The 25,672-nt window shown below is 47.6% G+C and overlaps 1 protein-coding gene across 9 annotated transcripts in view; it reads right to left on the reverse strand.

The window, feature by feature from the left end:
* The window catches only part of PHACTR1 (phosphatase and actin regulator 1), a 566,563-nt gene that overhangs the window by 191,693 nt on the left and 349,198 nt on the right, over positions 1-25,672 (reverse strand). For all 9 annotated transcript variants that reach the window (XM_045497381.1, XM_045497379.1, XM_045497377.1 and 6 more), the window contains one exon: positions 22,838-23,002. In XM_045497381.1, the coding sequence (XP_045353337.1) occupies positions 22,838-23,002 (165 nt within the window). The remainder of the gene's footprint in view (positions 1-22,837; positions 23,003-25,672) is intronic.

Genomic DNA, 25,672 nt, shown 5'->3' on the forward strand with positions numbered 1-25,672 from the left:
GACATTAGGTCATTTCTCTGTGCAGGAACTCTCAACCGGGACTAAATTAAGACAACCCAGAAGTCACTTCTTTTGTGCTTCCAAAGCACTTTGTGTATACCTCATGATCATTTATCTTGCAGCCTCGTAATTACCGGCTGCCAGTTTGGTTTCTTCCGTTTGTGTATGTTCAGTGTGGGCAGACTCTGTCTTATTTAGCTCTCTTTGTTCTGAGCCTGCCACTTAGGAGCTCTTGGGTAAGTATTTGTTGAACAAAAGAAGTTGCCAGAGAAACCTGAGCGCAACCATGGGGGCACCATGAGCCACGAAGTGGCATCGGGCAGAAAAAAGATGCTCCCTCACCTTTTTTCCAAAAACCCCATCCATTGCTAAGAAGGTTTATCTGATCAAACACTATTATTTCTATGACATAATTCCGAAAGGAGTAAAATTCTCGGCTATCTTCAAATAATCACCTTGGCCTCCGCTCTGGCTTGACGTAACAGTGTTCTGTTTTCCGGGCTTGATTCAGGCAGGCAGAGAGCAGAAATCTCTCCGGCATATGACCTTGAGCTCTCAAGTGCTCTGCTACGGGGAAGTCGGGCAACCCAGGCTGGGAGCCTGTGGCTTTGCAAGGTAAAAGACAGATACAAATGGGTCTTGGCCAGCCACTCGTGGGCTCACAGCATGCCTGGAAAGGAGAGCTCTAGATTCTCTGTTCGGAAAGCAAAACTAGGGTTAGTAAAGAGGAAAGGGCGGCTTGAAGGGCCAGTTCCCACCTTCCGTAATCGTCTCATTGCGGGCAGATGAAGACTGGATAATTTCTGCATCTGAAAAAGAAGTACCTATGGGAGCAGAGGCCAGAAACAATGTCAGCCTGTTACTAAATAAAACGATTTCCTGGCCGACAACAACTGCAAGTCAGTAACAAGTAACCGTATACAGGTTGTTACCAAGACCTCACTCCAGGACTTGGCCTTCTGTTCTGATGCTGGCAAATATCAAAGTGTTGAGCCAAGGTACAGTGGGCTGGGGTACCAGGCTTCTAGAGTTCAAATCCTGGCTCCGCGTTTTCACAGCTGCGTGACCTCAGGGCAAGTTGCTTACCCTCTCTGTGCCTCCGTTCCCTCATCTGCAAGATGGGGAGCAAAATGGATCCTGTCTCGCGTGGGTTTGCGATGATTAATGTGGGTTAGTAAACGTGAAGATCTTGGAAGAGTGAATGGCACTAAATACATACGTGTTGACGGACTCACATTAAATGAAGCAAAGATCACGCGTGACTATAATTCAGTGAGAAGGTCTCTTCCGCAATCATTTGGTATAAAAGCAACACACCTATGGCAATCCTTCAACTGCAGAGAAAGGGATACGATGAAATGCCCCACGCTTCTCCTTCTGTCTATGCTCAAAACCCAGGTCTATTCCCTGAAAGCCAGTACACCCCTGTAGGTTTCTTGCACATTTTTGCAGAAACCAACAGGCATACGTATAATCTATCCTTCAGTTAATAACGCTGTCCTGAGTACTGGAAATTTGTTAAGAGAGTAGATTTCAGGTGGTCCCAAAACACACACACAAAATGGTGAACTATGTGAGGAGATGATACGTTAGTTAGATTGACCATAATAATTATTTCACTAGGGGCGCCTGGGGGGCTCAGTCGGTTGAGCGTCCAGCTTCAGCTCAGATCGTGATCTCACGGCTTGTGAGTTCGAGCCCCGCGTCGGGCTCTGTGCTGACAGCTCGGAGCCTGGAGCCTGCTTCGGATTCTGTGTCTCCCTCTCTCTCTCTCTGCCCCTCCCCTGCTCATGCTCTGTCTCTCTCTCAAAAATAAATTTAAAAAATTTTTAATTTTTAAAAAATAATAATTATTTTACTATATGCCTATCAAACCATCATACTGCATACCTTAAATATATACAATTTTTGTTTAAAAAAAATAAGAGGGGACACAGAAGGCAAGAAAGAAATAAAACGGACACGACTAAAACTGTACATCTTAACATTCCCTCAATATCTGAAGGTATAAGATGTACCTTATGTTTTTTGGCGCTCCATCGTGCAGAAAGACCATGATTATGTCAGAAAGACCAGCCTCAGTTGATGCTACTATTATAAACAATCTCTAAAGAACGACCTTGCACATCCATCTGACCCTGATGCTGCACACAGGGACATAGGAAATTACTGAAAATTTCCACCTGCTACTGGGCGTGCACTTCCTCAAGTCTGTTACTTTGTAGCATCTCTCCCTGTGTCTATAATCTTTGCTTGCCCTACCATCCTTTGCTAGGCTGATGAATTGCTAGGTCAAGGGTAAGTGCATCTAAAATTCCGGTTATTCTTGGGATGCCTGGCTGGGTCTGTCAGTAGAGCCTGCGACTCGCGGGCTTGGGGCTGTGAGTTTAAGACCCATGTTGGGCGCAGAGGTAACTTAAAAATAAAACCTTTTAAAAAAAAAAAGTATGGTCGTTCTTGCCTAAATGGTCCTCCATACCAGCCTGCCCGGATTCACCCTTCCACCAGCCCCCGATGAGAGTGGCTGTTCTCTACTCTACTAGCTGCCACAGAGTAGTTGCCAATTTCTTTGGTTTTTGCCAAAGAAGTCGTAAGCGAAAAACAATATCTCACTGGTTTTGATTTATGTTAAGTTATGGGTGAAAATGAGATCTGTCCTATACTTAGGGACACTTGTATGTTTCTTCAGTTTGCTAGTTCATGTCCTTTGTCCAATTTGATTTGAATTGAAAACAGAACCTCTATTTTCCTGCTTAAAACTTTTATTGGTGACCCACTGTATATGACAAAGTCTGACACCCCTAATATGACAAAAAGGGACGGTGACCCAGCCCCTTCTAAGCCTTCTTTTATATGGTTGCTACCCTTGCTTCAAAATTGATGGTCTAGGTAACATCTGGTTGTTTGTGGTTCTAAACCTTGTGTCTTCTTCAATACAGATTCACTGAATTATTGAAGAAATACCAACTTTCATAGAAGTCACCATAACTAAAGAACTAACATGAAGGGCACCTAGGTGGCTGAGTCAGTTAAGTATCCGACTTTGGCTCAGGTCATGATCTCACAGTTTGTGGGTTCGAGCCCCGCATCGGGCTCTGTGCTGACAGCTCAGAGCCTGGAGCCTGCTTTGGATTCTGTGTGTCCCTCTCTCTCTGCCCCTCTTCTGCTTGTTCTCTCTCTCTCTCTCTCTCTCTCTCTCTCTCTCTCACACACACACACACACACACACACACACACACACACACACAAATAAACATTTTGGTGTGCCTGGGTGGCTCAGCCAGTTAAGCATCCGACTTCGGCTCAGGTCATGATCTCGCGGCCCGTGAGATCGAGCCCCACGTCGGGCTCTGTGCTGACAGCTCGGAGCCTGGAGCCTGTTTCAGATTCTGTGTCTCCCTCTCTCTGACCCTCCCCTGTTCATGCTCTGTCTCTTCCTGTCTCAAAAATAAATAAAACGTTAAAAAATTTTTTTAAAGCAAACTGCAAAAGAAGAAGCCGGTCCAAAGAGAGGCCACGGTCAGCAAAGCTATGACCACTCTGGAGAGACCGTCCAATGTTGGCATATGCTAGGAGAGAGCCCCCCTCACCCCCGCTGGGTTTCCCACTGACCGCACTTCTAACTTAACACCACTACGCGGCTCTCTATCCCAACCCTGCTGAGCGTGAAGTCATTACTCTCCGTGTCACATCCCAACCTTTCCAGAAAGCTAGGGCCAAAAAAATACGCACACCCAACGTGCTGCTGAACCAAGTCTCCACCCTATAGAAAAAAGTATAGAAGAAGGATTCACTACTTATGCAGGGGCCAGTGGCAGGGTTATTTGTAACAGCACATGCTCAAGGGAACGCGGTACGGCGGATGACTGATTCTGAGCAAGAACCATACCTCCGTTAAAAAATTAAGGGGCGCCTGGGTGGCTCAGTCAGTTAAGCGTCCAACTCTTGATCTCGGTTTAGGTCATGATCTCACAGGTTCGTGGGATCAACCCCTGCATCAGGCTCTGCACTGACAGCGTGGAGCCTACTAGGGATGCTCAGTCTCCTCTCTCTCTGCTCCTCCCCGCCTCCCCCATAAGTAAATATTAATTAAAAAAATTTTTTTAAGTGCAAGAAAAAAATGATACGAATGTGTCCATTTCAACTCTGTGAAACCATTAAGAAAGAACGAAAGCAAATGTGTATAAGTGATCGTAATTTGTAAGGGTGTCAGGTAAATTTTCTGTTTTGAAACTTGAACGGAATCTACTATTTTCATTTAAATAACCTCTCTCAAATTTGCTACTTAGAATCGGAATACAGAATTATGACCATAATTACCTCATACCGGGATGCAGTCTGCGATGAACGTGTTAAATGACTTGTTTAGAGACATTTTGTTAAAGACATGACGAGAATTCAACACACAAGAGCCCGCCAGCCTTTCCAGAACCACCAGAAACCGACAGGACCATGGCCGTGAGTGAAGGCACACTGTTGTGAGCATCTCTGTAAATATCCGCCTGACCCAGATCTATCACATGATGTTTCAGTCGTTCACGAGGCAGGTGAGATTATCCTCATTGCAGTGGCACATCTCCTGGTGATGAATCTTTCCAGTTGTCCAGGCATGAAATAGAGTTTTGTGTGCTGATGGATAAATTGCATAACTTTTCTTTTCTTTTCTAACATAGGGATCTGGTACTGTAAAATGAGGTTGTGGAATTATAGTTCATAGCCTGCTTCATACAATCGTCACAGAAATGTCTGGAGGTACGGTTGTCAAACTACTGCATTCTCAAACTACTGCATTAAACGACCCCTTCCTGTGTGTCGAGAAGCGGTGAAAAGCCCTTTCCACGGCCTTCCCTGACAATTTATAGAGGCAGCAAGCAGCTTCCTACAATCTCAGACCACCTCACAGCTCCCAAGAAGCTAGGAAATGTACAGCCTAGCCACACGGCACAGAGCAGCCTTTCAGAGGACACGGAGATGTCGCAATGCCATACGGGAGACATTTATTCTCTTCAGAAACCCACACTTGTTTGAGGACAAAAATACACAAACATTACAGTAATCTTCCAGGCCAAACTTCTATCTGTCTGAACGTCATTAGCACTGCTCCCTGGCTTTCCTCACGAAGACCCCTCACAACATTGCTTAATTATAACTCACGGTGATTGGATGGGAAGGTCCCCCCAGATGCTTGGGGTCAGCACCCACGCCCTCCTTCCCCAGGTCAGACTGCCCCTCGGAGCAGGTGCCTGGTACCCAACACTTTCTTTCATGCATGTGACTTCATTAATACCTCACTCATTTTTATATTCACACAATGCCTCCAACCCAACTCTTCCCTGGGGAACAAAAAAAGGAAGAAGGAAGACCTTTAAAACAGACCTTCACAAATCATTTGATTCCTATGTGGGCTCATGGTCTGTTTTTCTCCTAGGGTCCCTTGATATTTCTAGTCGAACAAACCCCAAATTCTAACTGCCCGACATCTTCCCTAAAACTTCTACAATTCAACAAGGAAATCAACAACAACAAAAATCAATCAACTGACACGCAGGAATAACTCATTTATAGAGAGAGAGAGCGCGAGAGAGAGCCCGCTTGACAACTAGGGAGAGGGGCAGGGGGAGGATCTGAAGCAGGCTCCATGCTCAGTGTGGAGCCCAACTCTTGGGTTCCATCCCAAGGCCCTGGGATCGTGACCTGAGCTGAAATCAAGAATCAGACGCTCAACCGACTAAGCCACCCAGGTGCCCCAAGAACTCGGTTTTTTAAGAGACAAGTTAACAAACATCATGTAGGTATTTTTCTTCGTTTGGGGGACGCCGGCATTAGTCACGGAGATCATCGAGTCTTCTTTCCAACACCGTCTTCCTGATGAGATCAGCTTTCTGAATTCAAGCGTGTTCCACACCGATCTCACCTGGATGTATGTACATCTTAACCTTTTCACTCTTGATGCCTGAACATCAATTGGGACGGCGATATTTCCAAGCAAAGCCCAGGAGACTTTGAAGTGAGACAGGCTTGCGTCCAAGTCCTCTAGGGCTTTACCATTAACCAGCTGGGTAATCCGGGGCAAGTTACTGACCCTGAGCAGGGTTGGAGCTGGAGGTCTGTCTTTTCTCCCGGGCCCGTTTCTCCGGCCCAATGACTGCACTGAGGTGCCAGTCTCCTCGGGCCTCAGTATCCTCTTTTGTCAAGGGTGCCTAGCAAGTCCTTCCTTCTGGTTCAAGGACGAGAGCACGCTTCGCACAGGTGACAGTAAGTCTCTGCTGCTTCCTGCAGAGTGGTGGGACCCTCCCCCTGTCCTGCACCCTGGGGCCTTGGGGAGGGTGTGGATGGGAGCTGCAGACCCCTATAAAACAGATGTTAGCCGTAACAGACTTGTAGGACTAGAGAAGCCGTAAGAGCTGCACTGTGGCTGCTCTGGTATTTGTCATCCAGCACCCACTGATGACCCATTCATGACCGTCAGCTATTACCATCAGGATGTTTATAGTGCATCAAAGGCAAAGGGAAAAGGCCAGATTTTTCTGGGGAAACATGGGGGGCCCACGTGGACGTCTATATTAAAGCGGTAATGGAGGAAGAAAGGTGCAGGTGTCCAATCAGACCGGATACGGAAGTAAAATTGGGACTTGATTCCAAGATACCCCCAAAATGAACGAGGATTCATCTCATAGCGTCAGGGTGCTTTGGGAGGGGAAGCCCGTTAGGGCAGAAAGGAGGCGTTTGCCGCCTACATACTTATTTGGGAGACAGTGGGAAGGTCTGCAGAGTGCTGGCCCCGGGGTGGAGATCTTCACAGAACTGAATTTCTGAGTTCAATGGCATTCTGCTCTTGGCCCCATGGCGACTGGAGTCCGATTCCACCCTATGGATGGAGCCAGCAAAGGTCTGAGAATTTAATGAACTTAGGAGACATCAGATCATCAGGCAGGATAAATGAGTGCTCCAAGAAGAAGAGAGAAGGGAAAGAACGAGAGGGGGACTAGAGCTAGGGAAGAGGAGAAAAGACAGACGACAGCATTGCACATGAGGAGAGGTGACCAAGGCCAGTGAGAACGGGGTCTGCAACTGGGGAGACGCACGGGGCCTGCTGGCATGCAAGCAGGTGACAGGAACAGTCCAGAACCTCGGAGAGCAAGAGATACACCGAAGGAGACAGCACGAATTGTTGGTGGAAGAAACTGGCATGGGGACTGAATTTCTGATCAAGACATCAGCGGGAGTGCGGGAGGGGAAGCAGAGACACGGTCTGAGGGCTGGGAACAGAGATGTTCCTTTCTGCAGAGACGCTATGGGACTCAACCAGCATTCATTCATTTAACCAAAATGGCAGGCCACAGAGCACCTTCTTGCGGTCTTAGGAGTCTCGGTTCCAAATGGTCCCTTCCACTTTGTCTTGTGAGTTAACTGGCAATTCTTTTCTGTTTGTAGAACAGAACTGGCCTCAGACTCTATGGCTTATGTCCAGGCGGTCTTGGACAGAGTGACCAAGGCCCCCTCTTTGCCCAACACAGGCCTGTTTCATGCTTACTGTCTGTCCTCTTCTGAGCAGAAATGGCATCCCATTGTACTATCAAAAACGTCCACGTTTGGAAAATACAGTATATGGTCATCCTGTTTACACCTTTCTTTACCGTTGAGCATTCTGACTTGCCACAGATCCCTGATTTTCAAAAGGAGACTACACCCACGTTATTTCCACCAACCACCCCCCGCCCGAACGCCTTTTTATAAATCACACATATTTTTGCCTATGGTGTAGCAAAGGACAAACAGGATGAAGTATTTCCTCAGAAGCCATTGTGTTTGTTCGCTTAATTGTAAATTCATAGAGAGGAGGAAATACTTTAGTGAGCTAACTCACTGGTACCTTAGGAAAACACGGGACAAGATCCAGCTCTGTGGAATTGTACGATGTGTCCAAAAGCAGGCTCCTACACCCAGGATCTACACAAAACTACCTAAATCTAAGACAAGCTCACCAGAATTGTCACTTTGTACCTACACCATTTCCAAAGACAAACTATAAAATAAGTCTTTCCTTATTCTTTGATGCTTGTTGGGTTTTGTTTGTTTGGTTTTTGTTTGCTTTTATTTTGAGAGAGAGAGAGACAGAGAGAGACAGAGAGAGACAGAGAGAGAGAGAGAGAGGGGCAGGCAGGCACAGAGAGAATCTCACGCAGGCTCCACACTGTCAACATGAAGTCCAACACAAGGCCTAGACCCTGCAACCGTAAGATCATGACCTGAGCCAAAACCAAGAGGCGGATGCCCAACTCTCTCCAAGAGCCACCCAGGTGCCCCTCGATGGTTGGGTTTTTTTTTTTTTTAATTTTTTTTAACGTTTTTTTATTTATTTTTGAGACAGAGAGAGACAGAGCATGAACGGGGGAGGGGCAGAGAGAGAGGGAGACACAGAATCGGAAGCAGGCTCCAGGCTCTGAGCCATCAGCCCAGAGCTGACGCGGGGCTCGAACTCACAGACCGTGAGATCGTGACCTGAGCCGAAGTCGGACGCTTAACCGACTGAGCCACCCGGCGCCCCTCGATGGTTGGTTTTTAATGCATTTTCAGAAAAAAAGTTACGATAGATAAAACTTACTTAGAACGTATTATGTGCGAGGTACTATTCTAAGAGCTTTCCAACATTAATTTCTTTTCCAACCCTCGCAACTTTATGAGGTGCCAGTGTTATTCCTATTTTCGATGAGGGAAATGAGCCCACAGAGTACAAATAACTTGCCTGAAGTAACCTGGGGGTTGGGTGGCTAGGTCTGCGCCCTAACCACGCACCAAAGCACACCTCTTCTGATAAACACCGGATGGCTGGCGCCCTTTCAGAATCAGTTCTGCAAAGGTCCAGCTGTAAATCTAGCAACCGCTCCAGAAGCCGTGTGACCAACGTTCGCTTGCCTCATCTACACATACTCTGTTCCCAGATGCTGCAGAGCATACAGACGTCAAGTTCCGCTGAAAACCTCAACGTGATGGCTCTGAATGGTATTTGTCTGGGGCCCGTATCAACGTACTCTCTCTTAGCCATTCAACAAATAGAAAGCATGTGCCGTGGGCATGGCATTGAACCAGACGCTGCGAGGCACAAAGATGTGTAAGATATTAACGGCGACCGTTAAGGGCATTCAAGAAAGACTCACGCCGTGACTTCCATCGTCAGTTTTCATTGATGAACTCCTTCTTCCTTCACATTTTGGCTTTACAGAGATGGTGTCAGGGAAGGAAACTGTCCTAGGACATCCCTGTTAAGTGTACATGAACTCCATGTTCCAAAGCACTCATGAATCACGAGTGCCCATTCTCATGGATCCGAAATGCAACATAGGTGATGAGACTACAGGCTGAGTTCAAATTCTAGCTGTGCCATTGCTAGCTAGAAATTATTCAGCCCCTCCAAGCCTCAGTAAAATTTGCCTCTCCTCTTTCAGCTCTCGTAAACAGGGGGACTCATATAGTTGGCAGCTACCTCCCTGACTTTTTAGTTCAATATGTACTTATTAGGCACCCACTATGTCAGGTGTTTGCTCAATCCCGGGAGAGGAGGAAAAGGCAGGGTCTCTGTCATTAAGGATTTTATAGTCTTGCCACCTAAGAGTGATGGGTATAGCTCACTTGAAGAGTAAACAATGACATCTTTACCATCCCAGCCCTAGGAAGGTGCTGATGTCCAGAGTTTTTAGCCTGTATTTATTAGAGACTTTTTTCTTTTTTTTAACTGGGCCATTAAGTCTATTTTGCCTTCCAACTCCGAGGTGTTCCCTCTGAGGGTCATGATGGATCTGCAGGTAAGAATATTCTTTGCCTGTCCATGCTCAGCTCCTTTCTTAAACTGAAGCCTCCAGGGGCAGCTGGGCAGCTTAATCGGTTAAGCGTCCGACTTCAGCTCAGGTCATGATCTTACAGTTCGTGAGTTCGAGCCCCACGTCGGGTTCTGTGCTGATGGCTCGGAGCCTGGAGCCTGCCTTGGATTCTGTGTCTCCCTCTCTCTCTGTCCCCCCTGCCCCCACTTGCGTTCTGTCTCTCAAAAATGAATAAACATTTTTAAAAAATTAAAAAAAAAAGAGAGAAAGAAAGAAACTGAAGCCTCCAATCACCCAAAGAGAATGTGGGATCTAGCCAGACGCTGAAGGCTAGACAGCTTGCTTTGATGATTTCTTATTAAAATCAGATGCTAAATAGCACTCCGATTATTTGCATGTTTGTTTTTCCTAGTCACAAGTAATGTCATTACTGAAAAATGTGTGGAAATATATTTATTTGGCTTAACAGTCACTGTGCTGATGTTTCTATTTCCCTTGGAATGCCACAGCCATGTTGAGGCAAACTTGGCAACTTGCTAGAGTCCAACCAATCATAAGAAAACACCTCCCTCCAGCTCATTTCCCATTTGGGGGACAACTACCTATTTCTCCTTCTCCCTCCTGGCCAAACCTCTTAAAAGAAGCCTGCTTCCTCTGGGGCGCCTGGGTGGCTCAGTCGGTTAAGCACCCGACTCTCACTTTCAGCTCAGGTCACGATCTCACAGTCCATGAGTTCGAGCCCGGGCACGTTGGGCTCTGCACTGACAGCGTGGAGCCTGCTTGGGATTCTCTCTCTCTCCCTCTCCCTCCCTCTCTCTCTCTCTCTCTGCCCCTCCCCCACTCACGCCGTCTCTCTCAAAAAACAAACTTTAAAAAATAAAGAAGTCTACTTCCTCTTCTCTCGTTCACGCCTCAACCACAGGCTATCTAAATCCCAGCCAGGTGGGTTCCCCAAAACCGTTCTCCCCAGGACACCGATGACGAGTTGTCACTCAACACACAGGATGCTCCTCCGTCCTTGCCATCCCGTCAGGACCGGCCAGAGTTGACCCTTCTCCTTTCCTGAACACTTTCCTGTTCTGCACAGTTGATAACTACCAGCTCCTCCCGGTGTCTTTCCTAGCTCTCCGGCGGGCCTCGCCTGTCTTCCGGAAGCTTCCACTGCCTCTGCGCATAACGTACAGGGCGGTGGTCTTCCAGGCGCTCTTCCTGCAGCCCTTCTGTGCTTCTCGCTTCGTATCTTCACCTTGGAGTTCCCACCCCAGGGCTTCAAACGAGTAAGCAGGCACGCGTGACTTCCAGATGTCTCCTGATCTCAGTTCTCTACGTCCAGTAGCCTTCTATCTTGGGCATCTTGGAAGCACATGAAAGCCAGCCTACCCCGAAATAAATCAATTCCCCCACCAACCCACTCATCTTCAGTGTCCCCGACGGAGTGAGCGGTGCCTCTACCCATCTTTCGGGGAGAAGCCAGACTGGTGCTTTCCTCTTCCCTCACCCTCCCCATCCGACCTGTGCTCGTTCTGTCTCCCAAAGATCTCTTGCAACGGTCCGCTGTCTTTGGTGCCTAATGCCCCCATCCTAGTCTGGGACTGTCTTCATCTTTCCCCGGCCTTACAACCAACCACCTGCTTCTTCCCACCAACAGCATCCTTCCCACATCAACAGGAATGCTCAAAATCCCACTTGATTCCATGAGAGCAAGGAGGGGTCTCCTTAAGCGTACCACAGTCTCCTCTCATTCCACAAATACGTACAAGCAGTTATATTATGAAGCTGACGACAACATTTGGTCGCACTCCAAACTTTGCCCAGGCTCGAAGAATGATCTTGCTAAAAGGCAAGTCCTCCCAACGGCTTCAGTAGGATGGGGCACTGAGGTCAAGTCCAGACTCTGTAAGAGACCCCGTGAGGCCCTTCACGAGCAGATCCTTGCAGATCCTTCTTTCTCCTCATTTTTCACTACTCTCTGCTTCTCCCCCTCAGCAATCCTTCTCAAACCCAAGCCTCTCTTTTAAGCTGTGGATTGGCAATCTCTCCTCCTCTCTTCTCCAGACGCTCCTATACTTTTCTTTCCACCAGGAGAGAAGACTTCCTCACGTTCATTGCCTCAGGCTTTGGTTAAACAACCATTTCACTGGGGCACCTGTCCTGGTAACTTGTAACTCAGCTGGGTTTGTCTAATTTGAGGGTTTTTTTTTATGTTTATTTTTGAGAGAGACAGAGAGAGAGGGAGACACAGAATCCGAAGCAGGCTCCAGAATCTGAGCTGTCAGCACAGAGCCCAACGCCGGGCTCGAACTCATGAACCACAAGATCACGACATGAGTTGAAGTCGGACACTTAACTGACTGAGCCACCCAGGCACCCCTGTCTAATGTGAGTTCCTGGAGCCCCCGTGTGTCTCCTCTAATATCACAGACACTTGAGTGTAATTGCTGGTTTTATTATCTATTTTTCCCTCAAGATCACAACCTTTGGGAGGCAGGGGTCAGATATCTACTTGTTGTGGTATTTGGGGGGATAATGGCGGTGCCTGGCACATAAATCAATGCAACCTGCCAAGCTGCTATCCTTACTGAACCCTCCACGGCTCACAGACGTTTAAAAACCTAAGCTCTGACCAAGTAGATAGCGTTACCTTGTTAGTTTGAAACGGGGACTCCACGGGACCACTGACGTTAGGGTACGAAGGCCTATGCCATCTCTCTCGCAAGGGCACATGTGTCTGTTCGACAGCATCAATGTTTGCAATATACCGATTTCACCCCTCTGGCCTGAGTGGAACGAATACGAACTTCCCGCTCCAGAGCTGTGCCAGCGATGGTCCCCAGGGCCCTCACAGTGGGCACAGCTGGTCTCATGCTGGATATAGAGGCAGTGATTCCATTTGCTAACAGTGCTCTTTAATCCTATGCTACAAAAGGATGTCAACGTGAGCCTCCATGAAAACCGTAGGGTCTCTCTCTCTCCTCCAAGAAGCATATGCACTGCCCTTATCACAGGACACGCTAGGAATCCCTAGTGGACAGGAACTGGCAGCGTGGGGTTCACCTGCCAACCAACCACCCCGGATCTCCGCGACAGGCTCCTTCTGAAGAGCTCAGAAGCCCGTCACACCAAGTCCAAAGGCGGAATCCAATTCCAGTTTAGACGATCTTCATTACCCAAGGAGTGTTATTCAAAGAGCAACACTTCCAGAGATATGGGCTTGCCAGGAAGGGATTCCTGGAGACTAGTGATTCCTAATGTCATCAATGACTCCGGTGAATTGGTGCAAGAAATAAAGGAAGCGGAGTCCGGCCCTGAGGGAAAGGGCAGCCAGCAACCAGATGAAGTAGTGGGCTAACAAGCCAGGCTTCAGGGCTGGCTCTTGTTGGGCTGGGAGCTCTGGAGTGAGGAGAACCTACCACAGAAGGGCAGATGGGCTCAGTGAGAGGAGCTCCGTGCTCACGAGACTGCCTGCAAGTGTCCCGCCCAAGGACACCATGACCCTAGTATCGTGTTGTACGGAAAACGCTGGGCAAAAGCGTGTGGGCTATTCCTGGACCCCGTCACGAACATGAGGGGAGTTTCCAGTGTATTCAGGCCTGGCCCTTCACTACTGCTAGCAGTTAGTGGGGCTCACACCAACAGACTGCTGTCAGGATTCACGGGTCCCCGGTCATGTGACAGGGGACCAGGTCATCAATTACCCCTATTGCCAAGTTGTGGCCTTAGCCCAACACTAAGGAGGTAGACGTGCCCAAAGGTGCAGTGAACGATTAAAAAGCAACCTCTGATTCTCTATGAATCGGATTGTGGTCCTTTAAAGGTGTGATGGACTGAAACATCTCACTTTGGAAAAAGAAAATAGAGAATCTTTCTAAGAAAATGTTAGGTCAGTAATTAGTTGAATGCTAAAACCAAAGAGAAAAGTTCCATTTATTTATTTATTTTTAAATTTTCTTTTTTTAATTTTGTTTATTTATTTTTTTGAGAGACAGAGACAGAGCATGAGCTGGGGACAGAGAGAGGGGGAGTCACAGATTCCGAAGCAGGCTCCAGGCTCCGAGCTTTCAGCACAGAGCCCGACGTGGGGCTCAAACTCATGAACCATGAGATAATGACCTGAGCCGAAGTTGGCCACCCAACCGACTGAGCCACCCAGGCGCCCCACATTTATTTTTTTTAAGTTGATTTATTATTTGAGACAGAGAGAGAGAGAGAGAGAGAGAGAGAGAGAGAGAGAGAGAGAGAAAGGGTGTACATACACAAACAGGGGAGGGGGTGAGGGTGAGGGAGAGAGAGAATCTCAAGCAGACTCCTTGCCCAGCATGGAGCCCAACACAGGGCTCGAACCCACGAACCATGAGATCGTGACCTGAGCCAAAATCGAGCGTTGGTCAGTTGACCGACTAAGCCACCCAGGCGCCCTTCCTTTTGTTTCACCATTAAAGACGGCAAGTTAAATCGGCACAAAATTTGGCAAATAAGATGTGTGTGTCTATTAGTGGATCGGATCGTTTACCACATTTTAAACAATTTCCTGACTTATTCCTCCACCTCAGCCACCAGTTCCGTGGTTTTAGTCTGTGTTTTAGGTCTACTTTGAACATCCCCAATTCAAGACACAGCTGTGTACCCAGAGGCTCCCGCCATTCTAGCTCGCTTCTGGCAACCGGTCCCACGGATTGTTTTCAAATTCGACTCCCTTGGAACCTAAAGTCTATGCACTTTTCTCACTGGGCTCAATTCACTGGGCCTTTGCTTTTTCATCCAATCCAGAGTCAATACTGTAGTGGGTTAAACTGTATCCACACAAAAGACGTGTTTAAGCCCTAACACCGTGCCCATGTGTGTGACCTCATTTAGAAATAAGGTCTTTGCAGATATCATGGAGTTAGAGGTCCCTGGATGATTCAAGATGATCCTGGATAGAGGATCCAATGTCTGATGTTTTTCTAAGAGAAAGGAGAGGGGGCCCCGGCGACACAAAGAGACACGGGGGAAAGGCCATGTGCAGACAGAGGCAGGGTCTGGAGTGATGGAGCTACAAGCCAAGGGACAGCTGGCTGAGGGCAGCCCAGCAGCCACCAGGAGCTAGGAGAAAGGCATGGAACATTTACACCACCACTCCCACCGCCCCGCCCCCAGCTTCCAGGAGGAACCAGCCTTGCTAACACCTTGATTTTGGACTCTGGACCTTCAGAACTGTGAGACAACACGTTGCTGTAGTTCTAAGCCACAAGCGTGTAGTGATTTGTTACTGCAGCCCTGGGAAACGAATACAGACGCCCGAATCGCCTCTGCTCCCCGCCCCCCTTCTCCATCCACCTGGCAAAATGCCAGCGCTTGATGGACCCAACTGTCTACGTCATCCAGAGCTGTACTTGGACAGCCAAAGCCACTGAAGCAGTCACTGGTGCCACGTAGAGTCCTAATCTGAAATTGGCCTGACTCTGCACGTCCCTGTCCTCCCCTCCCCATGAAGAAATGAGCAGACTTATTATCTGGAAAAGAGCAGCCGCCAGACGGGGCCAAGCCGGACTCCGGCCCTGTGCAGCCAGACCCTCTGGTGGCCTGGTTATTTCACGCGGGAGTTTCCATGCCTTTGCTGATTCGAGCCCTGCAATCTGTGCCTTGTATCCCCCCTCTGCCCCTAGCTTCTCAGCACCTCACCCACCCGCCTCGTCTCGTCTATCTTCCTCCTCGTCCTCTCTACCGGATCCCTCACGCCCGCTTCTCACCCTTATGTCACTTTCCCTGTACGATGACAACCAATCAGAAGGCACACACAGACAGCCCCTCGCAATCCAAGCACACACACAAGCCCCTGTAGACACGTGTACGTTTCTTCCAGCATCTCTCCTGTACTATGTCTTCTTCCTACTTCACAGCCAGACTCCTCCGAAAGCTCACTCCCATCTTCCCCCGTTTTCTATGAATTTCTCACTCCACACTAACCTGACATCTCTCCCCAAATAATCCACCCAGACAGCTTTTGCTAAGTTATCAATGATGAGCTCCAGCTGATCAGAATCACCCACACCAGACAATGTTCTTCCACACCACCCCAGCCCCCTCACGGCACTGAACGTGGCTCATCACACCCTCCTTGAAACATTTTCCACTCCTGGCTCCTGTCACACCACATTCTTCTGTTTTTCCTCCTACCTCTCTAGCCACCGCCTTCTCTTTTTTTTAAATCTAAGTGCAACCATACGGTGCTAGGTTACGTTCAGGTGTACAACGTCATGTTACATTTCGGGGCGCTCATCAAGATAAGCACCTGATCCCCTTTATCTATTTCACCCAGCCCCACCTCACCCTTTGACAACCACCAATTAAAAAAGGGGCAGAGGACCCGAAGAGACATTTTTCCCAAAAAACCCATGGAGATGGCCAAAAGACACAAGAAGAGATACTCAACATCACCAATCACCCCAGGGAAATGCAAATTAAAACTACAATGAGATTATCACCTTACACCTGCCAAAGTGACTAAGCAAACAACCGAAGCAAAAAAAAAAAAAAAAAAAAAAAAAAAACCCTTGTGCTCTGATGTGGGGGACGTACACTGGTACAGCCACTGTGGAAAACGGTACGGAGGTTCTGCAAAAACTTAAAAATAGAAATACTGGGCCACCTGCCTGGCTCGGTCAGTAGAGCATGCGACTCTTGATCTCACGGTTGTGAGTTCGAGCCCCACATTGGGTATAGAGATTAAACATAAAACCTAAAAAAAAAAAAACAAAAACAGAAATGCCCTATGATCCAGTAATCCACTACTGAATATCTACCCAAGGAAAACGAAATCACTAATTTGAAAAGATACGTGCATCCACAAGTTTATCGCACTGTTGTGTACAACAGCCAAGATATGGAAGCAGCCAAACTGTCCATGGATAGATGGGACGGATAAAGACGACGGGGTATACATATACAACGGACCATTACTCAGCCATAAAAAGAAGGAGATCTGGGGCGCCTGGGTGGCTCCGTCAGTTGAGCGTCTGACTTCGGCTCAGGTCATGATCTCGCGATTTGTGAGTTCAAGCCCCGCGTTAGGTCCTGTGCTGACAGCTCAGAGCCTGGAGCCTGCTTCGGATTCTGTCTCCCTCTCTCTGCTCCTCCCTTGTACTCTCTCTCTCTCTCAAAAAAATAAAATAAAATTAACATTTAAAAATGTTTATGATAAAATAACATAAAAAAAAGAGAGATCTGCCATGTGCAACAACATGGATGGAGAGAGAGGGTATAATGCTAAATGAAATACGTCAAAGTCACTGCCTTTCGATTCTCCTTTGTAAGTTCATACTCCTCTTTCAGTCACTAGTAATGATACTCTTCCTTTGTCTTTAAGACTATCTTTGGCCGTGTTTTCTTTCCATTCTTTCTATTCTATACTAGTTCCTTAGACCATTTCCTACATGGGCATCACTCTAATTAACACGGATGTGCAAAGACCCCAGATTTACGGACCCAGTGCAGACGTCTTCATTGCATTCCATCTAATCAACTCCCAACTTTAGACATCACAAAACCAACTCAAATCTAACCTGCAATCAGAATTCCATCTCCCCCCACCCCCACCCGACGCACACACCCTCCCCCACTCCTTCAAACCTGCCACTCTTCCAAAATACTCATCTCAGGAAAGGCTACCACCATACCCCCTAACCCAACACTAGAGTATCACACATGACCTTTCTCTCTGTCTCCCTCCTAAATCCAACTTGTCATTAAGTCCTGCCACTTGTCCCTTATAACACCCAAATTCATCTACTTCTACTAGCAAATATTAGTCCAGGTTACTATCATCTGCACGTGGCCTAATTGGTCTTCCTGGAGCCACTCATACCCTTGTCTAATTTGCTGTGCAGGATGAAGGCCCAGTGACAGTCCACTCTTTGGTGACCTCTCCAGCCTCAGCGGATATCACACTCCTAGCTCTCTAATTCCCTAGCCACTGGTCTTTCTTGCTTTCCCAGCCAGTCTAACTCTATTTCTTCTCCCACAGGGCCTTTGCACAGGCTGTTTTGCTGCCTGGAGTGCTCAATTTCCTTTTTAAAAAAATTTTTTTTAAATGTTTGTTTATTTTTGAGAGAGAGGGAGTCAGAGTGTGAGAGGGGAAGGGGCGGAGAGGGGCAGACACAGAATCTGAAGCAGACTCCAGGCTCTGAGCTCTCAGCACAAGAGCACGATGCGGGGCTCAAACTCATGAAGCATGAGATCATGACCTGAGCCGAAATCAGATGCTTAACCGACTGAGGCACCCAGGTGCCCCTGGAGGGCTCATTTTCTAAATTCTTGCTCCTCCCCCGGATTTCAGCTCAAATTTCTCTTCCTCAGGACAGTTTCTTTGAGCCCTCAGACTGAGCCAAACTTCCCTCTCCTTCTCCCAAATGAGTACCTCTCCTTCACTGCCCTTAACCACAACTGCCATCCTACCTGTATCCTTATGTTTTTTTTTTTGTTTTTTTTTTTTTTTTTAAATTTTTTTTTTTTCAACGTTTTATTTTATTTTTGGGACACAGAGAGACAGAGCATGAACGGGGGAGGGGCAGAGAGAGAGGGAGACACAGAATCGGAAACAGGCTCCAGGCTCTGAGCCATCAGCCCAGAGCCTGACGCGGGGCTCGAACTCCCGGACCGCGAGATCGTGACCTGGCTGAAGTCGGACGCTTAACCGACTGCGCCACCCAGGCGCCCCTGTATCCTTATGTTTTGATCGCCTGCCTCCCCCACTACACCGTGCGTGCCACAAGGTCACGGACAAGGTCTGGTTTTGCTCACCGTCATATCCCCAGAGCAGGTACAGTTGCAGTATGCGTAGGTATTCAGTAACATTCTGTAAATTTTTTTTTTTTTTAATTTTTAAAAATATCACGTTGCTCAAGGCCCTAGGTACGAAGAAAAGCTTAGAAGCACAAAGGGAATTTTGGCACGTTGTAGATTTTCAGGGCCAACCCCCTGCAGCTTGTGATTTTCTGTCAAGAGGAAATAAAAGCATAATTCGGTGGCATCTTCATAGTTTATCCCTGCCAGTTCTATTTCTCTATAAATACAGTCCTCATTTTCAAGGAACTTGGAGAAGACGGTTGCAGTGGACTATTTTGGGGAGGCGCTGGTCTGTTCTACTTCAGGGGGGCTATCACTTGTCTTTGTTCCCAGAGCAGCCGTGGCCAGCACTGCTGACTCCACGGAAGAAGCTGGGTGTGCCAGGCTAACTGCCTGGCAGGCCCTGGGCACGGCCTCTGAGGACAGGCTGCAAAGCCTGTAAAGTTCACCTCCGGGGGGACCCTTATTTTACGGTCTGTCCGTTACTGTTGTCTCCCTATGTCATGGCATGGTGATGTTCCAGTGCTTTCACCCCCACCCAGAGCGCAGGTCGGGGTCGTGGTGCTGCAGGCCTTGTCAGGACACTGGCCTTCCGCCTGGAATAGGAAGGCTGTATGAGCGGCGCGAGATGTGGAGATCTTCGAAAGATTCAGGCAATCGTGGGGGCGCCCGGGGGGCTCAGTGGGTTAAACGTCCGACTCTTGGTTTCGGCTCAGGTCATGATCTCATGGTTCATGAGTTCCAGCCCCCATGTCGGGCTCCGAGCTGACAGCGCGGAGCCGGCTGGGGATTCTCACGCTCCCTCTCTCTCTGCCCCTCCCCTGCTCTCTCTCTCTCTCTCTCAAAATAAACACACTTCAAAAAAAAATCCATGCAATTGTTGATGCCAAAATTGAGGAAAACGTTGACATCACAATTTCCCAATGTAGTTTCCTTCCTGTTATACAACTTACAAAGGAAGATTTCTGGGCATGTCTCTGAAGATGTGCTATGCACAGACACTAACCTGAGACCCAGGAAAACCACAGGACAGCTAATTATGGCAAATTATATGGGCACTTTACTGTGGAAATAAAAATAGGCCAAGTATGCGCTACGTTAATGTCCTTTTCATATATTTTTTAAGAGCGCAATTTGAAATACAAATGCATAAAATGGATGTAACATACGGACTTCTCTGTAGTTGAAACTGTGGACATTATCTGATACGTGAAAGAACAATATGTCTGCACACATACAAATCTATGCACACCAGCTAAAACTGGCCGACCATTAACAATCCCATCATCAACCGACCCTCTTGCATACATAACGTTTGACTCTTATCAACACGTAGAGAAGTGTGCACTTTCAACTCCTACTTGAATATACATACAATTTATCATCTTATGAGCCCTTATGCTGCCATTTTTTTTCCTCCTCTGGGCCAAGAATTGGCACAAGTGTCTCCTTTCCAAAAATGAGTAATAATATTTCCTGATCCAGTTAAGTACAAAGTATACTGAAGTGTAAACCATCGACTTTTTTTTTTTAACTGGAATAGTTTCACTCATTCCATGTACCCATCCATCTATTTGGATATAAAGATATTCCACAGTACATCCCTCTACCTTTTCTACTTTAGGAGCTGAATGTCTCTTAAAGAAAAAAAAACAAAAAACAAAAAACAAAAAACACTACATACAAATATCGCATTCAATTGCCAAGTTAATCAGTTAGGCCAGAGGGATGATAAGAACTTGCTAAGAATAGTTAATGATAAGAACGATTCAAACTGCAACTCTGCCCGTCATGTGTTTGTTTGTTTTTTCCTCCCCTAAATGAATAAAGTGCTCAACCTTTTCATGATCCGTGAGTAATGTGATGTCACTGTTTTTGCATCTGTCAAAGGACTAGTTTTCCAACATCCCGAAGAAGTCAGCACGCCTGATCTTTGCATGCACGAAGCATTCAAGCTTTACCTTAAGGTCTTGCCAAACGGACAAAACAGAGCTCTTGATTTGCCGGGAGGAAAGGCATCTACCAACGCCCTCATTAGGGGATTCGTGCTGACGAATGGCCATTCGTTAATTGCGTGTTTGTTTTATTATAAGCCATTTTCCACAGCAAAGTCAGGAAGACCGTCATAAGGAATCTCGTGGAAATGGTTATTCTTTCCAGTGCTTACAGAACGCTCCCTTTTTCTTTCTTGTTCAAGTGTCTTACACCTCACTGTGCCTAAAGGATATATTTAAGATTTCTCCTCTTGGAGGCCATGATCTAGTCTCACCCCCGCTGGGTAGCCACGGGGGAGTCACCCACTGAGGTTTCTGCTTGCCCGTCAGTCTCTCAGTAGCGGTTAGAAATGCATGAGGGGCGCCTGGGTGGCGCAGTCGGTTAAGCGTCCGACTTCAGCCAGGTCACGATCTCGCGGTCCGTGAGTTCGAGCCCCGCGTCGGGCTCTGGGCTGATGAGAGCCTGGAGCCTGTTTCCGATTCTGTGTCTCCCTCTCTCTCTGCCCCTCCCCTGTTCATGCTGTGTCTCTCTCTGTCCCAAAAATAAATAAACGTTGAAAAAAAAAAAATTAAAAAAAAAAAAAAAAGAAAAAAAAAAAAAAAAAGAAATGCATGAAAGGCTTCCAGGTTTTAGTACAGCTGCGCAGTGACCACGAGGGTGCAGAACACAGTCAGGTGAAGGGTCTCCGTCCCAGGGATGACACTTTACAGATTCATGGAGTTCAGAGGTTCGCTCTAATCTCAAGAATTAACTTATTCTAGCAACAGGGGCATTAGGGCTTCCATCGAAGGAAGAGTCAGAAAACACGAACTTGAGATGTCCACGAGAACTGCTGAAGATGTCAAGACTTATGGGGGCGCCTGGGTGGTTCAGGTGGTCAGGCGTCCGACTGTGGCTCAGGTCATGGTCTCGTGGTCTGTGAGTTCGAGCCCCGCGTCGGGCTCCCTGCTGTCAGTGCAGAGCCCGCTCTGGATCCTCTGGCCTCTCCCTCCCCGCCCCTCCCCTGCTCAGGCTCACTCTCCCTCAAATAGAGACAAACATTTTAAAAGACAAAAAGATTTCAAGACTTTTTGCAACTTCCCTGTGTTCGCTATTCTCTTTCGGGTTCCCCAAAGCAATTAGCGTTACAATTCCCAGATCTGTGGACTCCAGCTCAGGGACAACAATCACCCCATCTCCTACTTGAGGGTTAGTCCTGGGGGTGAGGAAAAGGAGGAGGGGAGGTGATGATCCTGAGGAGGGGAGAGGATAGGATGAGTTTCTGAGGATGAAGAGGAAGGAGGAAATAAAGCCCTGGAGTGTAGGCCTGGAATGACCCGGGCATTCAATGAGCAAGATCAGAACAAAACGAACAAAAAAAGCATCTGCATAGCTGTTCCATCATCTTCTTTCAAATCCGACAGGGTGAAATCAGACCTCTTCCCGTATACACTTCCCTCTGCACACTCCTACTCATTTAAAATATATGCACACAGCATGCCACATAAACTCATAATTTTAAGTCACGTAAAGTACTATTCTTACCCCTCTTTTACAGATGGGACAACTGAGGTACAGAGTTGAATAAACTGGGCAAGGTCACGTAACTACCAAGTATCAGAGCTGGGGCTTGAACCCACACAGTCTGACCCCGGAGTCTCTGCTCTGTACTCCTCAGCGGTGCTGACTTTCCTCCGATCCCTTTGCTGTCCATTAAGCTGTCTCTGCCATTACCGTGATCTCTGTCTCCATTCTCCTGTGTTTTCCTGCCATGTCCAATAATCATTCACTCAAGATTTTTCCACCATGGCATCACCTACTCTCACGTGCCAAAGACCATACATAACTTATTTTCTGCTGTGTGCTGATTTTTACAGGAGCGGTAAAAATAAGGGTGAACAATGAGAAACAGATTCTCAGGGGTGGAAAGAAAGCATTCTACTACAGAAAAGGTGGAGTTCTAAGCCCATATTTATAGATCCAACACAAGTGGCCGATTAGAAACACAACAACCAAAAACCTGAGACGCAAGAAAACACACAGGGATCCAAAAGCCATTTCCAATCGCCCTGCAGAATTATTAAACACAGGAGCAATTCTAGGGCTTGATTTTCCTTCCTTTGGTTCAGACAGCTCACAATAATTAAATTCTACTAATTAACATACAGAGTTGAAGTCAACAAACTCCCAATGCGAAACGAAGGAAAAAAAAATAATCTTACCTGCAGATGTGTGTTTGAACTTTTCACTTTTCTTCTTCCTCCACTTCCAAGGCTTGAAAATCCTCCCCAGGTTGGCAAACTTACTCCTCCTCCGGATGGGTGGGGTGTGGGTACCTGGCACGAGGGAGTCAGAACGCATGGCCGCCAGCCTCTCCACTTCCTCCGCTGTTTTCCCCGAGAAAGAGATGGAAATAGAGAGAGAGGGGGGGGAAAAAGTGTTAAAATGGGATCCTCACAGATGGCCAGCGTTTTCCATGGTTACAGATAACAGAAACCACATGACTGAGGCTCCGTTTCTCTTTTCTGCCTCGTGGGTTGGAAGTCACACTGACAGGTTCTAAAGGCTGGAGACGGTCCGCCAGAACCCTGAGGATCTGGGGCACCCCCAAATTTACCCAACCTCAACTCACACCAGAGGAAGAGGTCAATGAGTGGCGGGAACAAACCCCCTTGACACATCAAGATTCCCCAACGAGGCAGGAGGAGGGCATTAGAAAGAGTCAAGTGACAGCCTGTGGAACGTCTGGTCCAGCAAGATCTCACATAAGACTGGGCAGATGCCATCGCTGTAACACTGTCTGCTGAGACCAGAGGAGGGAGAGAAAGCATTGACCAGCTGTCTGTTTCAACGCCAGTGTCTCCACCGCCATGACTCTCCTTCCTGCTTTGCCCAGAACCAAAGCAGCACTGGAATCTGTCGAGTGAGCGTCTCCACCTTGGATGGACGGATTGTAGAATCACTCACCCTTCAGCAGACTTGACAACTGCTCTAGCTCCTCTAGGGTTTTTTGTTCCTGGTGTTTTGCTTTAATAATAATAATAATAATAATAATAATAATAATAATAATAATAAGGATTCTTAGAAATCGGGATCGGAGACTGACTTGAGGGGACACCTGGCTTAATCCCAGTAACTTCACATGTGAGGACACGACGACCTTCAAACTCATAACGCCCAGTAGACACCTTCCTTAGAGGTTACCATCACCTTGACCTCCTTCATCACTTGTGAAGACACAACTCTTTTCCAACTTATGTGAGAATCTGCATGCCCCAGTGAGGGACATATACCCAGGTTTGACTTTCTAAGACAGAAAGAATTAGAAAAAAAAAAAATAATAATACTCCCCTTGGCAAAATCAGGAGGGTGAGAGACACTCACTGTTCTAGAAAGTCAGGCTACATCTAGAGCCATGGGACTGATCCAAAACCACTCTGTTGGGCCTCTATCACCATCTTCGGAAAAATCACGCAGGCTTTGGCAACACAGGCTTCCTCCGAAGCTCTGTCTCACGGCCTGGTAGTCTGCCTGAGACGGTTTTAACTCAAGAGACTCACTTACGCAAGAAATATATAGGGCATCTCCACCACGTGCCAGGCGGTGCGCTTGGTGACAGGGAGGACAGGTTGGCAAAGGCTCCTGACAGCAAGACTGAAGGGAAGTAGATGTATCTGGGAGATGTCGGGGAGCGAAACCAACAGGACATAGTGGGAGGGCCCGAGGGACAGGAGGTAGATCATTCCTAATGGCCAGACTCACGCCAGTAGAGTGACCCCCTTCGCTGACGGAAACAGGGAACACAGGGAAGGTGCAGGTTTGGTGTTGAGGGCAGCAACAATGTGGACGTGTTGCAAAGTGACGGCCCTTAAACCTCTGACTCCGTGGTTACATGCACGGCAGCTCCTTTTTTTTTTTTTTTTTAATGTTTATTTTTGAAAGAGAGAGATAGAGCATGAGTGGGGGAGGGGCAGGGACAGAGGGAGACACAGAATCCGAAGCAGGCTCCAGGCTCCGGGCTGCCAGCACAGAGCCCGACGCGGGGCTCGAACTCACGGACCACGAGATCATGAGCTGAGCCAAAGTCGGACGCTTCACTGACTGAGCCACCCGGGCGCCCCGGAAATCATTCTCTTTAAATGGTATCTGCTGCTTGGGTGGGTGCTTCTTCAACCATGCTCAGGAGCTGAGTCGCTATAGGGAGATCAGCCTTGGAAGCCAAGCCCCCATGAGAAATATAATGGGAAGGGTGCAAGCTGGCTAATTTCCAAATGTGGAAATTACACACTAAGGGCAGGAGAGAAGCAAAGTCAAGACAGTCCGGTGATCTGATTTTCACAAGATCACTTTCTCTTTCACATCCAACACCTTGTTTCCTTGTTTCTTTCCTTCGTCTCTAATGAGTGTTGCTCGTCCAGATTTTGCAAGACTCCAAACCTCCATTCCCAACCCCGGTCTCCAGCTTTCAAAACTATTTATTTTTTTAATTAAAAAAAAAATGTTCATTTTTGAGAGAGAGAACGCAAGTGAGGAAGGGGCAGAGAGAGAGAGAGGGGGACAGAGGATCCGAAGTGGGCTCTGTGCTGAACCACAGCGAGCCCGACACGGGGCTCGAACTCACGAACCACAAGATCATGACCTGAGCCAAAGTCAGATGCTTCACTGACGGAGCCACCCAGGCGCCCCGACCTGTATTTTACACTATCGCGAGAGGACTCTTCCAGAAGCCTGCTTCTCCCAGAAGTTTTCGGTGGCTTCCCGCAACTTGACAGTAGAGAGTTCTGACTTTCTGTCTTGGCCTCTGGAACCTCCATCTGAGTGGCTTGCCCAGAATTATCTGTTAGTTTCTCCCTCCACACACACGGTAGCCAAAATGGAAGTCTCGCTCGGCAACGGTCCCATCCTGGGATCTGCAGACCCCAACAGGCCATCATACACCACTGAAAATACATGCACCACCAGGACCAAAAAGCGGTGTCATAATCACATCTGTTTGAAAATGAATAAAAATTATTCTGAAATTACATTAAAATAATTACAAGAAATTAGGAGTGCCT

The sequence above is a fragment of the Leopardus geoffroyi genome, chromosome B2 (genome assembly GCF_018350155.1).
Source record: "Leopardus geoffroyi isolate Oge1 chromosome B2, O.geoffroyi_Oge1_pat1.0, whole genome shotgun sequence".
Taxonomy (NCBI): domain Eukaryota; kingdom Metazoa; phylum Chordata; class Mammalia; order Carnivora; family Felidae; genus Leopardus; species Leopardus geoffroyi.